At 52.1% G+C, this 13,418-nt stretch overlaps 4 protein-coding genes across 4 annotated transcripts; 2 read left to right on the top strand and 2 right to left on the bottom strand.

Moving 5' to 3' along the window:
- Nucleotides 1–88: 88 nt before the first annotated feature.
- Nucleotides 89–1,722, bottom strand: COCSUDRAFT_83707 (hypothetical protein; the record flags this gene model as incomplete). The annotated part of the gene is made up of 5 exons (XM_005647422.1): nucleotides 89–338; nucleotides 642–781; nucleotides 911–1,126; nucleotides 1,312–1,460; nucleotides 1,656–1,722. The coding sequence occupies 5 exons, from the start codon at nucleotides 1,720–1,722 to the stop codon at nucleotides 89–91; spliced, it is 822 nt and encodes a 273-aa protein (XP_005647479.1).
- Nucleotides 1,723–2,863: 1,141 nt separating this feature from the next.
- Nucleotides 2,864–5,053, bottom strand: COCSUDRAFT_3787 (laminin A; the record flags this gene model as incomplete). Its single annotated transcript, XM_005647244.1, has 7 exons — nucleotides 2,864–3,118; nucleotides 3,368–3,476; nucleotides 3,601–3,749; nucleotides 3,872–4,028; nucleotides 4,128–4,352; nucleotides 4,475–4,594; nucleotides 4,740–5,053. Coding segments are annotated over 7 exons (1,329 nt in total), but the record flags the coding sequence as incomplete, so codon positions are not given.
- Nucleotides 5,054–6,255: 1,202 nt separating this feature from the next.
- Nucleotides 6,256–8,660, top strand: COCSUDRAFT_66379 (hypothetical protein; the record flags this gene model as incomplete). The annotated part of the gene is made up of 9 exons (XM_005647243.1): nucleotides 6,256–6,286; nucleotides 6,400–6,509; nucleotides 6,617–6,775; nucleotides 6,867–6,957; nucleotides 7,078–7,284; nucleotides 7,385–7,470; nucleotides 7,678–7,887; nucleotides 7,982–8,056; nucleotides 8,180–8,660. 9 exons carry the CDS (start codon nucleotides 6,256–6,258, stop codon nucleotides 8,285–8,287), a joined length of 1,077 nt encoding a protein of 358 aa, XP_005647300.1. The 3' UTR covers nucleotides 8,288–8,660.
- Nucleotides 8,661–8,949: 289 nt separating this feature from the next.
- Nucleotides 8,950–13,058, top strand: COCSUDRAFT_63892 (FAD/NAD(P)-binding domain-containing protein; the record flags this gene model as incomplete). Its single annotated transcript, XM_005647242.1, has 9 exons — nucleotides 8,950–9,132; nucleotides 9,387–9,562; nucleotides 9,995–10,175; nucleotides 10,543–10,646; nucleotides 10,935–11,122; nucleotides 11,586–11,777; nucleotides 12,001–12,155; nucleotides 12,502–12,642; nucleotides 12,855–13,058. The coding sequence occupies 9 exons, from the start codon at nucleotides 8,950–8,952 to the stop codon at nucleotides 13,056–13,058; spliced, it is 1,524 nt and encodes a 507-aa protein (XP_005647299.1).
- Between the last annotated feature and the right edge of the window lie 360 nt (nucleotides 13,059–13,418).

Here is a 13,418-nt window from a genome sequence, read left to right as displayed (position 1 = left end):
ACTGGATTTACGATTTAGTAGAGTTTGGCGGACGTGATCCTCTAATCTCTGGCGCCCACTCTGCCTACATGTCTGGAATACTCTTTGCCTAGATGAGGCGCACCCTACGTGAAGGGCTGAGGGGGTTGTAGTCTGGCACGGGCAGGCCTCTGCTCATGCGCTCTCTGGCGGCTCTCCGCTCCTCCTGCACTTTCTGGATGTCTGCATCGGTCTGAGGGAACGCCCTCTCCCCCTCGGCCACCAGCGCATGCAGCGTGTCCAGGATGTCGCGCCTGTTCTCCTCCCGGTCCGGATACTTCTCGCTCACCAGCGTCAGCAACCCCTTCTTTGGGTTGTACCTGGCGCGCACAAAGCCCCTTCAGTGACCTGTGAGAATTTACGTTTCCTGCACAGTAGGTAGTGCATTCAAGTATTCACTCAGATCAAGACTAGAATGACCCCTCAGCCCAGATTGCTTGCTGCCTTGCCAGATTTGATGGCAATGAGTTATAGATAAAGCTGCTGTCCTTCGCTGCAAGCGAGCAATGTTGAGAAAGTTGCACGAAGTTGCTCTGAAATCAGCCAACTGTCGCGCATGTTCGGTAGGCAGCCTGAAGGAAGCCCCGCCCCGAGAACAGACAGGCAAGGAGGATGAAAAGCACCTGGGCCCGCAGATGAGCGCGATGTGCTGCAGAGCGGCGTCGGTGAGGCCGCACTCCTCCTGCAGGTCGCGCAGGTACACCCAGCACTTTGCCTTCTTGTTCACCGGGTGGCTCAGATGGTCCGGCCCCGCCATTAGCACCTGCCCCAACACAGCTCAGAAATCCATGCAACATGGTCCTGTCAAGCAGCCCTGACAGTCTTGGCTGCAGAGAGCATGTACATGCAAGCATGGGATCAGCAATATCATGTGGCGGCTGCGGTTGCGCACCATGTAAGTCTCCCATCGGATGATGGAGCGGGCGCCAGGGTAGGGCGCAGGGTAGTCCTCCCCCAGTTCCAGCATCTTCAGCATGTCTGGATCTGCGGCAGCCACGCGCTCCAGCATGTCTGCCCACTTGGACTGCGGCTCAAAGTGCCAGGGGATGTCTGTGCGCATGTCGTATATCGGAATGCCTTCCGGCACTTCAACCGCCACATCATTGAGCTGCACATGACACACCAAACGTGCTTGTCACTTGCAAGAAGAGACATGCATCAATTACTACATTTGCAAGCTCTGGAGTTCAGTTGACATGCACTTATCCAGGACATGCATCATGGCAAATAGGAATGGTTTAATTGCCGCTGGCATGTAAAGGATTGGTCTCGGTCCCAAGGACAGGGGTCTACCTGCTCTACAAAGTCACCATCTGCCCAGCTGCCCTTTTCTGCCCTCGTCCACCTCCTTCCCTTCTTCACCTCAGGCACTGCCTCACCAACCTCTCCTGCTGTCTCTATTACAGCGTCAGATGCGCCTTCGGACGTGGAGGGTCCAGTTTCTGTCCATGGATGACACGACACCAATTTAGAAGAAATCAATGCACAATTTATAGAGGTGAATCAAACTATCCAGATATATCCAGGCTGAATGCAGGTGCTCTTGAATTCGCAGGTATTGTGTCAGCAGGACTTGCTGAAAGAAATGTCATGATTTGGAAGTAGAGCTATTGCAGTTCAACAGCTACGAGGCTCACCATCAGGAGGAGAGCTGCTAAAACTGCGCTGCCACCTTCTTTCAATGTCCAGGTCAAGCTGAGGCATAGCTCGGGCCGTATGCGATCTGCACAGTGCATTGCTGGTTCGCAATAATTCCGTTATTAAGCTCCGCATCGCCATGATCCCTGCAGGAAAATGCTAGCGAAATGACGGGCTTTCTTGATAATGAAGCTTGCAAGATCTGCTGCTGCAGCAGTGAGACTGAAGCAGCCTGCCTTCTTGATCAAACTGATATGTTTGATGATCTATCAACGCAATTAATTATACGATACAGAATTTATTATATGCAGAACTCCTCTGCTGGAAAGTCGAGCTAGACCTCAAGCATTGACCCTGGAGATTATAACCTCAGGGGGCGCTTAAGATTTTTTCAGGGTACTGTAGTCTTTTTACCCCCTGAGGGTGTTGAGGGTGCCATTTGAGCTGAATGTGGAGCAGAGAATTCTGGAATGGATTTCAAGGGCATGTATGCAGATCTTGCAGGTTACGGATACAGTCTTACATGCGGGGCAGATTCCTGGTGTGCCCGCGAGTGCCCCCTAGGTGCCAGGCGGCCTGGTGTGCCCCCGGCCGGCACACATGTGGTGCCCCGCTGGGTGCAGCCTTCGAGGCTTGAGTCAAGGGTCACCAGTGGCCGCTGCCAGTGGCAGTCTGCATGCAAGCAGCACTGCACGGTGTTGGCAAGAACAATGCCTGGACGCAGACTCTGATGCTTGGAGCCTAGTACTGTACTAAGTTAAAACCATTCTAATTGCCTTAAATAAGAGAGATGTCCAGGTCCTATACCCAGCGGTCCCAACGCTCTCAGCTTTCAAAAGATACCAAAGTCCTGGCAAAATGTGGCGAGCCACGACCAATATACCAAATGTTTAGTCAGGTCCAGTGCCAGGAGCACTGTCATTGTGGTGCTGCGGTATGCAGATGTAGTTTTCACCACTGCAATGTGCAACTGGCTGTTCTTTGTACAACGTGCAGATTTCGTTTGGCAATCTACGATAATATTCAAAAATTTATAAATCTACAATGCCGCTCACTCTCTCTCTCTCACTCTCTTTCAGACCCCACCAGTGCACCAATAGCTTTTTATAAACCTGAGTACCCCAATGAAACAACCTGAGCAACAGCTTCATCGAGAAGCGCCGAGTGGCACAGACTTGGAAGCACCCGCCGCTGACAGCAGCTCGGCCGACAGCGGCTCGTATTTAAAATCGAACACGCGCGGCTGGCCTTGGTGAGACACGTTTTCAAACCTGCTCTCAGTCCACTCGAACGGCTTCAGCCCGGCTTCCTTGCCGGCCGGCCCCACAATCCCCTGCGCGGCCAGCCGCCGCGCCATTTCGAAATTTGCAACCTTGGAGTCGTAGCAGCCGTACGCGCGCGGCTTGGCACCGTCCAGATCGCCGCGGCCGCAGATCGCGTTGAGCGCCTTGCCGTCTGAGTACTGCAGACAAATATATGTCTGAACTTGAGCTGTGAGGCCACAGCAAAAAGGACGTGGTGCACAGGCATGCAGGTCTCTCATAGAAAAATGCACATTCTGTGCTGCAAGTGAATGAAACGTCTTGGTGCGTCCTCCCATGTGCAAGCATTGCTGACAGATGACCAGTATTGCAAGAAAATTGCGGTCGCTGCATTTGCTGCCACACATGCTAGGAGCACAAAAGGTCCAGAGAAGAGCAGAGGGACTCACTGGATCGTTCTGATAGTTGTTGGAGCGCATCAGGCGCTTCAAGGAATCAAGGTCTGTGACGTTCCCAGCATCTCTCCGAAAAATTGTTGCCCTGGGCGCCAACTGATAGCTCTTCTGCTTTGCAGCCGCAGCAAAATCTCCGCCACGATCCTGCTGCTCCTTCTGAAACTTAAGGTATCCAGACCGCCTGAGTCGTTCAAGAAAATGTGTCAGACTATAAATATGCATGCAACATGATGAACCAGGTCTGAAAGAAGGACAGCTGGGATGTGGGGGCTGCTTCAAACCTGTATATCTCTGGGTAGAATGGAACATTGTAAGACGGCCAATATCCCCTCGAAAGAATTTCAGTCTGATCTTCAGCAACAGTCAATCCCGGTATCTGCAGCAAAGAGCATGTCACTATCAACACCCAAGAGTCAACTTCTCAAGCATACAGTAGTGAGCGTGGTGTCAAAAAATGACTATTGTTGTGTCACTTCCCATGGGGAATGCGGACATCACTTGCTCGACAACCCACAGTAGGTTGGGTTGTAATTCCTGGCCAGGCCTGAAGAGCTTCAGGTCAACAATAATATATTGGTTGTTGTAAGTTCCGGAGTTGTTTTCAGAAACAATGTCCGCCCACTCCTTCCCGGTGTCAGCCATTGCATTGGCAAGCCTGCCCCAACACCCGCACTTGTTCAAATTTTCATTTATTTGGCAACGGGGAAAACGGCTTCCTTCAGCAGATCACGGTGGGTTCTCTTGCCTCTCTCACCTCACACGCTGCCAGTTCAGGACAGACTTTGGTGTCAGCAGTTTGTACAGCTCAGTGTCGAGGATGTCATTGGTTGTCTGGAGCAGAGCCAGCCCAGTATCCATCAGGTAGAAATCATCGTCGCTGCTCAGTTCCCCCGGATAGCTGCTGAAGGATGTCCGCCTCAATTTATGGTGAGGACTGGCCACGGCAAAGTCATAATGCTTGTATATCCTCACCATACCGCTGCAGCAAGCATCAGATCACAGGGGTCAATGCTTGCAACCTCTGTTGGCACCAATTTCAAGGTACCTCCTGGGAGAAGAATAATGTTCAAGCTCCAAGCATCCATGGTGTGGCCGGCGAACCTGTATGTGAACCAGGAGGAATGGGCGAGGAAAAGATCGCTGTAATTGCCAGTAACCTTCACGAGTGCGCTACAGTGTCCCATTGAAGCCAGTGTTCCTTCCATATCGCTCGCATCAAGACTTTCCCACTGTACTCTCTTCTTTGGCTCAAGTGCCGGTACCAGATCTCCCAAATCCCCTGAACATACCCAGCCATCAATACTCACTACTGTAATGCTGCGCATGGTTTCTGAGAAGGGCGTCACGGAGTGCATAGGAAATTTACTCACCCACAGCGCTGAGCTTCAGGAAGTCTATGCGATCCAGCTTTGGCAAAGGAGAGCTGCCTGCTGCTGAGTTTTGAGTCTCATTGGCTGCCAGATTGTAGCCATCCATGAGACCCTCATGCTGCTGCAGAATCAGTCCCAGGGTTGTCCAGTACGGTGTTGCGCCGGTGGCAACTTGCTCTTGCGCCCATGCGTCTTGAGCAAGCAGCCAATCTGAAGGGCCCGATGTGCTGATGTTGAAGAAGGCCTCCATGTTCACATGGTGATCATATATCCTGTGCGCTGTCAGGTATCCTTCCAAGAACCCTGCGGCAGAGGACCCAGTCCTTGATAGTGCCAAGTTCATGCTCGCCGTCCAGACAAGACAGCTGCAGAAGCCCCATATATACCTGCAGCGTATAATTGATGAGCATCAGGGATGCCTGCTTTGGTCGAAATGGACAGCTGACCCCAGCCACTTGAAGTGTGCACCGAGTCTAGGTAGGACGCTGTAGCGAGCGCTGCTGGATGGCCTCTGTCTGGTACGATCTGATATTTTCCATGACTTTGCACCAATGCTACACGTGCGATGTGTCCAGCTGTTGCTGCACGGAACACCGACAATCCGATGGAGAGCAGGATCGATATTCTGAGCAAGAGCATTTGTAATGATCTGTATCGATATACTTACTATGTAAAGAAGTTTCTTTAGCAGATAAAGAAGAAAGAAGTATGCTGGGATTCAGGAAAACCAAAGTGTTCTGAGTCACGTGAAGCAGTGACTCACCTAGCTAGAGCGCTGAGTGTTTTGGAGAAGCTGCCACAAATGTGATCGATCGATCGCCAATTTCTGCAGCTAATAAATGCGTTGTACGATTAGTGCAGGCTCCAGAAGCCCCAGTGTTCTCAATAGGCCAAAGGCAGGGATACCTGGAGAAGTCTGCACAAGTACGTTGCGATCTATTCCCTACAGAGAGCAAGCATTCACTAGATTTCACAAGCGAAGATCTATTCCCAATCCACGTCGCCACAGGTATCAGTCCTCCAGAAAAGCAGGCGTCAGGGTGCCAGCAAGTCCTAGGCTGGCAGATCCAATGCCTGCAGAAGGCAATAATGTGACCCACGAAGTACCATCGACTTCATCGCGAACCACCGAGAAGACACACCTGGTGCTGTTTGTCAATGGCTTGAACGGGAACGATGACAACTGGAGCGTTGTCATTGCAAACCTTCGAAAACACGCAGCTGTGAAGGACATAGCGATCCTCGCTAGTACTGCCAATATGCGATTGCAGGTGAATCAAGCTATACTTTTGATCAACTATGCCGGCGTTTGTAAAGCTTGGCTGTGCAGATCTCTTCTGGCACACCTTTTGGAATGTCAAAGTGCTTGGTTTGAAGGTGATGTCATGATCATTGCTCTTTTTGCAGACATATGAGGGCATCGATCGCTGTGGCGAACGGCTTGCACAAGAAGTGAAGGACTATGTAGCTTCACACCCAGATCTAGAGAGGATATCACTCATAGGCCACAGCATGGGCGGCCTCATTGGAAGATATGCCTTGGGTGTGTTTCTATTGTAATCTGGTTGCTCTCAGAGACCTGAGATCTGTGCTATGCATGCGCAAGCAGCACCTCACCAACAAGTGTGTATGCCAATCAATGTTTGCATACGACAGGGAAGCTGTTCGATCCGGAAACAGAACTGTTATGTGGGCTGCGGCCCACCCACTTTGTGACATTTGCCACACCTCATCTTGGGTGTGATGGTGACAGAAGCCCTGCACAGGTACTTATCAGGGCCAGTGATGAAAGCACAGCATTGCCTGCACTATGAAGTCACCCGGGAAGATTCACAGTGTATCTTGGTTATGAGTCAACAGATGTGCTGCGCAGGTGCCTTTCATCTCATGGACAGGGGACATCCCTCTGGCTGGCTGGGGCATAGAGAAGGCTGTGGCAGCAGCTGCAAAGCCCTTTTCATCGCTGTTTATGGGGTCAAGCGGTACTCAGTTCTTCCTACAAGACGGCACTGAGGGCAGAGCTCCACTGCTGGTGAGGCATGTTGCCTCACATACCATAGTACATCATACTGGACTTTCAATTTTCTAGTTCCCGCTCTATGCCTTGTCTTGTCTGTGTGCAGGAAAGATTGACCCAAGATGACCCTGAGGATGGGTACTACATCTCAGCCCTGAGGAGCTTTGTGACTCGCACATGCTACGCAAATTCATCAGGTAATTCGCAAAGGGCCTTGAACTTTTTGCAGGTAGATCTTCTGAAACATGTTTCTAGGAAATACTGCATCAACACGGCTCAGGTGATGACATTGAATTCTTTTTTCTTGGGACGAACAGGCGACTGGCTTGTCGGCTGGGCAAACTCAAGCCTGAGGAAGCCGGAGGAGTTGCCGCGGCTCAACAGCAGCAATGGGAGGGGCGTTGTGTCTGAGGAGCCCCTTGATGCGGCACTGCACCCCAGCGACTGCCTGCCCCTCAGCCCCACCTCCGCCAATCCCAAGACCGAGTTTAACGGAAGGCCTCCCTCGGCCCGCAACAGCAGAGGTGACCCATTCTTCACGCTTCGTAGAGCCCACAATGGCCTGTCTTGTTACACAACGGCCCAACTCAATGATGCTCAAGTGAACATTTGGAATCTGCACAGGGACGGCGGACTGGATGGTGGCTGACCCAATGGAGGGGCGCAGCTTCAGCACAAGCCTGGCCAGGACCTCCAGTGTGGGATCCCTGGTGAGCCGCCACTTGCCAACCTGCAGGACGCACATGCCATTCCCTGATAAAGACCCAAGCGCAGCATCCATCATATGCCATGCTTGCATGTATCATTTCAGTAGTGAAGAGTCGGGACTTGGGCACATGCATGGATGGCAATATTGTTCTTGCTGCAGCCATGGAGCATGTGGCGCTGTAAGTTGACAGCTTTGGGTGTCTTACCAGGTGATGGTGGATGCTGATGAGGGCGGCAGCCACGGGGGTGACGGTGGGTTCCCGGTGCCGGTACGCGCGGCGCCAGAGGGCCGGCTGGGGGACGGGGGCGGGGCACCTCCAGCGCAGGAGGACGTCGCCCTTGAGAGCTCCGAGCGCACCATGCAGATGCTCGGCCGCCTGCAGGCAGGGCCCTGGCGCACTCTGTCATCTAAGCTTGCTGTTCACGATTCCTGGAGAAGCCTGGCACTGTGATGCGCTTGCACATAGCAAAGATAAGGCAGGTTGATTGACAGCGTGTCGATGGCTTTGGCAGGAGCTGCCGTGGCGCCGCATCGACGTGTGCTTTAAGGGCACAAAGATGCCTTTCTTCGCGCACAATCTCATCCAGGTGTGCCCCAAGAGTTCTGTTCGCCAGCATATCACCTAAGCTGAGGGGACTTATTATTCTGCAGTCCATGCATCAAGTGGGTGCGTGCTAGTCCATGCATTGACTGGGTGTGTGCTGCGCCAGGTGACCAGGAAGTGGTTGAACTGGGAGGGCGAGGCTGTGGCCCAGCACTTTGCAGCGCTGTTCTCACAGATGGAGGCAGACCCTCGGGTGCAGCGCGCACTGCGCTGACAGCCGGCATTTGTCGCAGCATCATCACTTCGGCGAACGTTGCTCAATTCAAGATTGGCAAGATATTGATATTAGTACTTCCTCAATCGCATGCAAAGTAGCTACATGCAGCTGACGCGCAGTTTGGAGTAGAAGCTTAAGCGTCTTCAAGAGCAGAATTCTTGTTTGAACACCAGTATTTTGGCTGCAGCTGCAGCCAGTGTACAATAAGATTGGGTGGCGTACTGTGAGCCACCCGTTGTTGTGTTTTAGAGCCTCATTTGTTGTAGAACAGGTTGTGGTCAGCCATGACCCGAATGCATGTTGGCCGCCGTGCGGCATCAATGATTGATATTTATATTTCCTTTAGCTAGCTGGAATAAACACTATATTCGGATGCTCATGGTTGCAGGCTTATCAATATATAAGCCTGATTATCTTTTCTTCTCTGCACCTGCTTGTTGGCTGGCTTGGAAAGCATGATTTTCATGAAGCCAAGTGGGCAGGCCATAACCTGTGCACGTTACGGAGTAACAGGCCGTGTCCAAGGTCGCTTCATAATCAGAACAGTCGAGGACCCCTCTGTGATGCACCCGCCTTAGAGGAAGCGTTAGAGTAAGACTTGTATTTGATTGAACCGTTTAAAACATTTGTCCGTATTGAGTAGAGAAAACGCAGGTCCAATGGATGATTCCTTCAAGACATTCGTCGAGGATGTAGAGGTAGCTATCATCGGTGGTGGGACATGTGGAGTCATCTGTGCTGCGCGCTGTGCAAAGCTTGGAATCACGTACAAGATAATTGATCGACAGATCACGGTTGGGGGCGTGTGGCTCAACTACGCGAACGACCACAGTTCCCTCCAGGTCATCTCTGCTACCAGTGTACTGTCGTTTTTTTTTTCTGTTTAGATCTCTTCAAAAAATTCTTTCCTAGATGGAGCAGCAAATGTCCAAAATTGCTGAGATCATTGACATCCAAACCTGCGTTGAAGTAGTATGTGTGCCTCCCGAACTCCATGTTCCTGTTGTGAGTAGCCCTGATTTTCTGCTGTGCATTGGATCCGTAATTCTTAGGCAATCTCTATCTCTGACGATCGAATATAGTGTCTGCTTTGCAGTGCCCAGAGATCATGTATCGGTGGGACCCCAAGTACCCACTGGGCAAGGGACCCTTGGACAGAATCAAGGGCAGCACAATCCTGCAGCGCATGCGCGAATACGCGCGAGACCACCACATGTTTGACAACGCCAGGTTCCGAACCGAGGTGGAAACCGTCAAAGAGAACGAAGACGGGTGCGGCTGTTTCCTTGCCACTGCAACGCATCCTGGCTGTACAACAAAATTGTTATTATACTCATGTGTGCATCTTAGTTGAAGTAATCAAAGCTCAGCATTGGCGCAATACTCCATATGCTGCATGTCAACAAGCCTCTGCTGCACACAATTTCCAAGGTTCTGCACGTAGCGCTGGATCTTTTGCTGGCAAGCTATCAATTGCGTGCGCCATAAGGAATGAATGCAGGAATGTGCAAGTGACTTTACCCTCCAGCCTTTCAGTCAGCCAGTCAGTCTGATTACATCGCTTCCAGCCAGATTAGGCCTGATATGATATGACTCTGAATTTCAGAGACAGCGCACAGAACGACTCGAAAATCAAATTTGTAAAATTTCAAATTATCAAAATTTGCAAAAAATGTGCAGCTGATGAGGAGCTGTTTTCACCAGGTACACGCTGGAGCTGAGAGGTTTGGAGTACGGCACGAAGCGGCACCTGCGCTGCAAATTCCTGATGGTCACGCACGGCATTCTGGCGCACCAATTCACACCGGCGGAGAGGGGCCTGGATACTTCGCGCTTCGCCGGGCCGGTCTGCCTGGCCGGCAAGCACAACGGCGTCGACTGCGTCGTCGGCACCCAGGACCTCACCGGCAAGGCAAGCTCGGCTGCCCGCCAATTACCCGCTGCATGCAAGCTTGCTGACTCAACAACCTGCATCTACAAGTTGCATTGCAGGACCGGGCAGATGGAAGTATTTCACAGGCATTCAGTAACCGGGCCGACCCACCAAGCACAGTGTCTGCAGGGCTTGCTGATCCTCAAAGCGAGGCAATGCCTCGCATTATTAATGATTTCAGGATTGGGCAGATCAAATCATTCAATGCACACTCCTGATTGTTGCTCACATCTGAAAGGGCTGGTACCTGATCTTCTGAGGACCACTGGAAAGCGTGGATACAACACAGGAGAGGTGGTTACTGTTGCATTGTGTGCAGGAGGTGATCGTGCTGGGGTCTGGTGCGTTTGCATGCGAGGCCATGGAGGCAGCCATCGCCAACAATGCCAAGCACGTCACCATGGTCTGCCGCGACAGGAAGAGGTGAACTCCCTCGGCAAAGAATCTCAGCTCAACACACCCCATTTCAAATATTGCTGTCTTGCGCTATTAGCGCCCTGCTCATGTCCACTGGCATTCCCTACTGGACTCCAGCATTTCCGTGCGGCCCAATCCATACAAGCGGCGGGATTGTGGGATATTTTTCAAGAGTTATACATACACAGGGTCAGGCACACCTCTGCAGTGCACGTTGCCATCCATTGAACATTTTTTCTTCTCTAAATTCATAGGTAGTCAGAGGTGAGCTGGCTTTTGGGTGTTGTGTGGCAGGTGGGTGCTGCCCTTCAGCCGGGAGATGACGCTGGGGGCTCTGGCTCAGGCGCCGCTGCTGCCCTGGCGCTGGAAGATGGACATAACGCACTGGTGGCTCAAGCGCTACTTCTACGGCCCGGCCGGCATCGTCCACATGATGCCCGGCGGCGGCAAGAAGGCCGCGCCGCGCGACAACGACTACGCAGGTAGTGTTCTTGCAATGCAAATGCTAAGCCCTCGTCAATTTGACGATGCAGAGCCGCTTGTCCTCGGGCTTATCACATGTGCACTTATAATGACCCACAGCTTACTGTTCAAGGCATGCTGCAAGCTAGTTCACTCCATCACCTTTTTGCCCCACCAATTTGTCAGCCTGTTGAGAGGACCGGGAATGGCGCGGCTGTCTGTCGCACAGCAAGCGTCTGTTGCAGAATGTCTTTCCATGGCAGGGTGCTCCGGAGGGGCTCAGGAGCCAGGGGTCTCTTTGAGCATATCTGGTTTGCAGAACATGTGATCGTGTGCCCAACCTAGGATTTAGATTCATCTGTGACCTGAGGGTCTTACATTTGCAAGGGATCCACCTCCAAGTTAGATATAGACTCCCCCCCCCCCCCCCCCCCCCCAACCCCCATTTTGAGAAGAACCGTTTGATGGGGGTTGGTGGCGCAGGGCAGTCGAACGACGCGATATTTCAGCAGGCGAGGGCGGGGCGGCTGACGTGCAAGGTGGACAGCGTGGCAGCCGTGGAGGAGGAGCACGTTGTGCTGGGCAGCGGGGAACACCTCCGCGCAGATGTCATCGTGGCAGCCTACGGCCTCAAGTACCAGGCCGAGCCGGAGTTCCTCAAAGAGCTTGGCATCGGTGAGCTTCATCTGCATCTGGTCTTTGTGTTGTTTGTGTGCAGCTGGGAAGTTGCACTTCTTCTAATACATGCTGTGTGACAAAGGCAATCATGTGTGACAAAGACCATCAAATTTCTGAAGCGTAATCTAAATAGTCTTGAGGCACAATTGGCAGCATGTGTTATGCAAGGGCTCTGACTGACACGATGACATGCAAATGACTGATTGGATGACCCATGCAGGCTTCAAGGACCTGCACAATTTCGCGTTCCTGGGTCCCAGCGGTCGCATAGGCACCGCGCAGGACGGCATCTATGCTTACGTGCCGGCCGGGCCCCACAAGCAGTTTGACATGTTCCTGCACTCCTACGCCTGCTACAAGAAGGGCATGCTCCAGGTACTGCCTGCCACCCTCCATGCAGCATGTGTTTGCTCTTTTCCCCTTTCCCTCTCCCTTTCATCTCTTCTCTCTGGGAGCAGATACTCCAATGGCAAGAATACTATTACTGTTATTACATGCCTGTTCCAGCACTCAGGGCTACATGCCTTGCAGCAACCTCTCAATAAATGCCCTCCAGCCTTCCTGTCTTGGCATTTTCTCCACCAGTGGCATGTCAATCCCATGGAATCCAACTGGTGCCAGTGAATTCCCCGGCCTTGCTTTGTTAGCAGCGCTATGCCTGGGCAGTGACTTGAGCTCCTTGTCCTGGTGGTCAGCATTTGGTTGGTGTTGTGGGGCGCAGAAATTTCAGGAGGAGGCAATGGAGCACACGCCCATCCCCCAGACCTCCTATGAGAGCCTGGGCGCAGGCGGCCATCGCTCGGCGTGGGGCACCTGGTTTGAGGTGGCCAAGCCCTGGTCCGTCATGAACAGCACTTTCGAGGTGAGCATACACCCCTTCCACACCTGTATCTGGGTGGATCCTGAGGTTTCTGCACTTGCAATTATGCATGAACTTCTGTCTGGTGAGCGGCAATTTTGCTGAGGATACGATAGTCACCTGACAGGCTGTGGCTGCCCCTGTGAGAGGTCAGTGTTGACACCAGAGACACGATAGATTAATCAAGAGAATAATTTCAGTGCCGTGGTGTGCAGTGGCGTGCGAGGGCGTACTACCGTGCCATGTCCTTCAGCAAGACACCCCTAGGAAAGCTGAAGCTGCGGGTGCAGATCGTCATGGCAGACCTCTTCCAATTCACCTGCTTGATCTTCTTGGGTTTCCTAGAATTCTTCCATGACCACAAACCACTCGCGGTCAAGGAGGTGATAAAGAGTGCTAAATTGGAGAAGGAAAATTGAGGGTGTATACTGCTGTTCCTGGAGGAACCAGGTGGAACATTGGTAGCTAAGTAGAGGGCCTATCCACTGTGTGCTGCTGGTAACCTCGTTCATTTACAGACATTCTGTTGCAAGCGAGACAATTTTAGTGTCAAGTACATGCTAATGCATATTTGAGACAACAAAACAAGTGTTTGTGGTGGCCCGGAATGAAGATTTCTATCCAGTCCCAGAGGGTGTGCATGGCATCAGCCATAGTCAACCAAGGACCAAACGTCAGATCTCGATTGAGCACACTTTGATCCGTCTTTTGACAATGATACCTTACATCGATGCCCCTCGTAGACAAATGATGCCCCGTCTCTCCTCTTCCTTCCGAAA

Source organism: Coccomyxa subellipsoidea, assembly GCF_000258705.1.
Source record: "Coccomyxa subellipsoidea C-169, whole genome shotgun sequence".
NCBI lineage: Eukaryota > Viridiplantae > Chlorophyta > Trebouxiophyceae > Coccomyxaceae > Coccomyxa > Coccomyxa subellipsoidea.
Note: the sequence above shows the minus strand (reverse complement) of the source record. Positions and strands in the feature narration are given on the sequence as shown.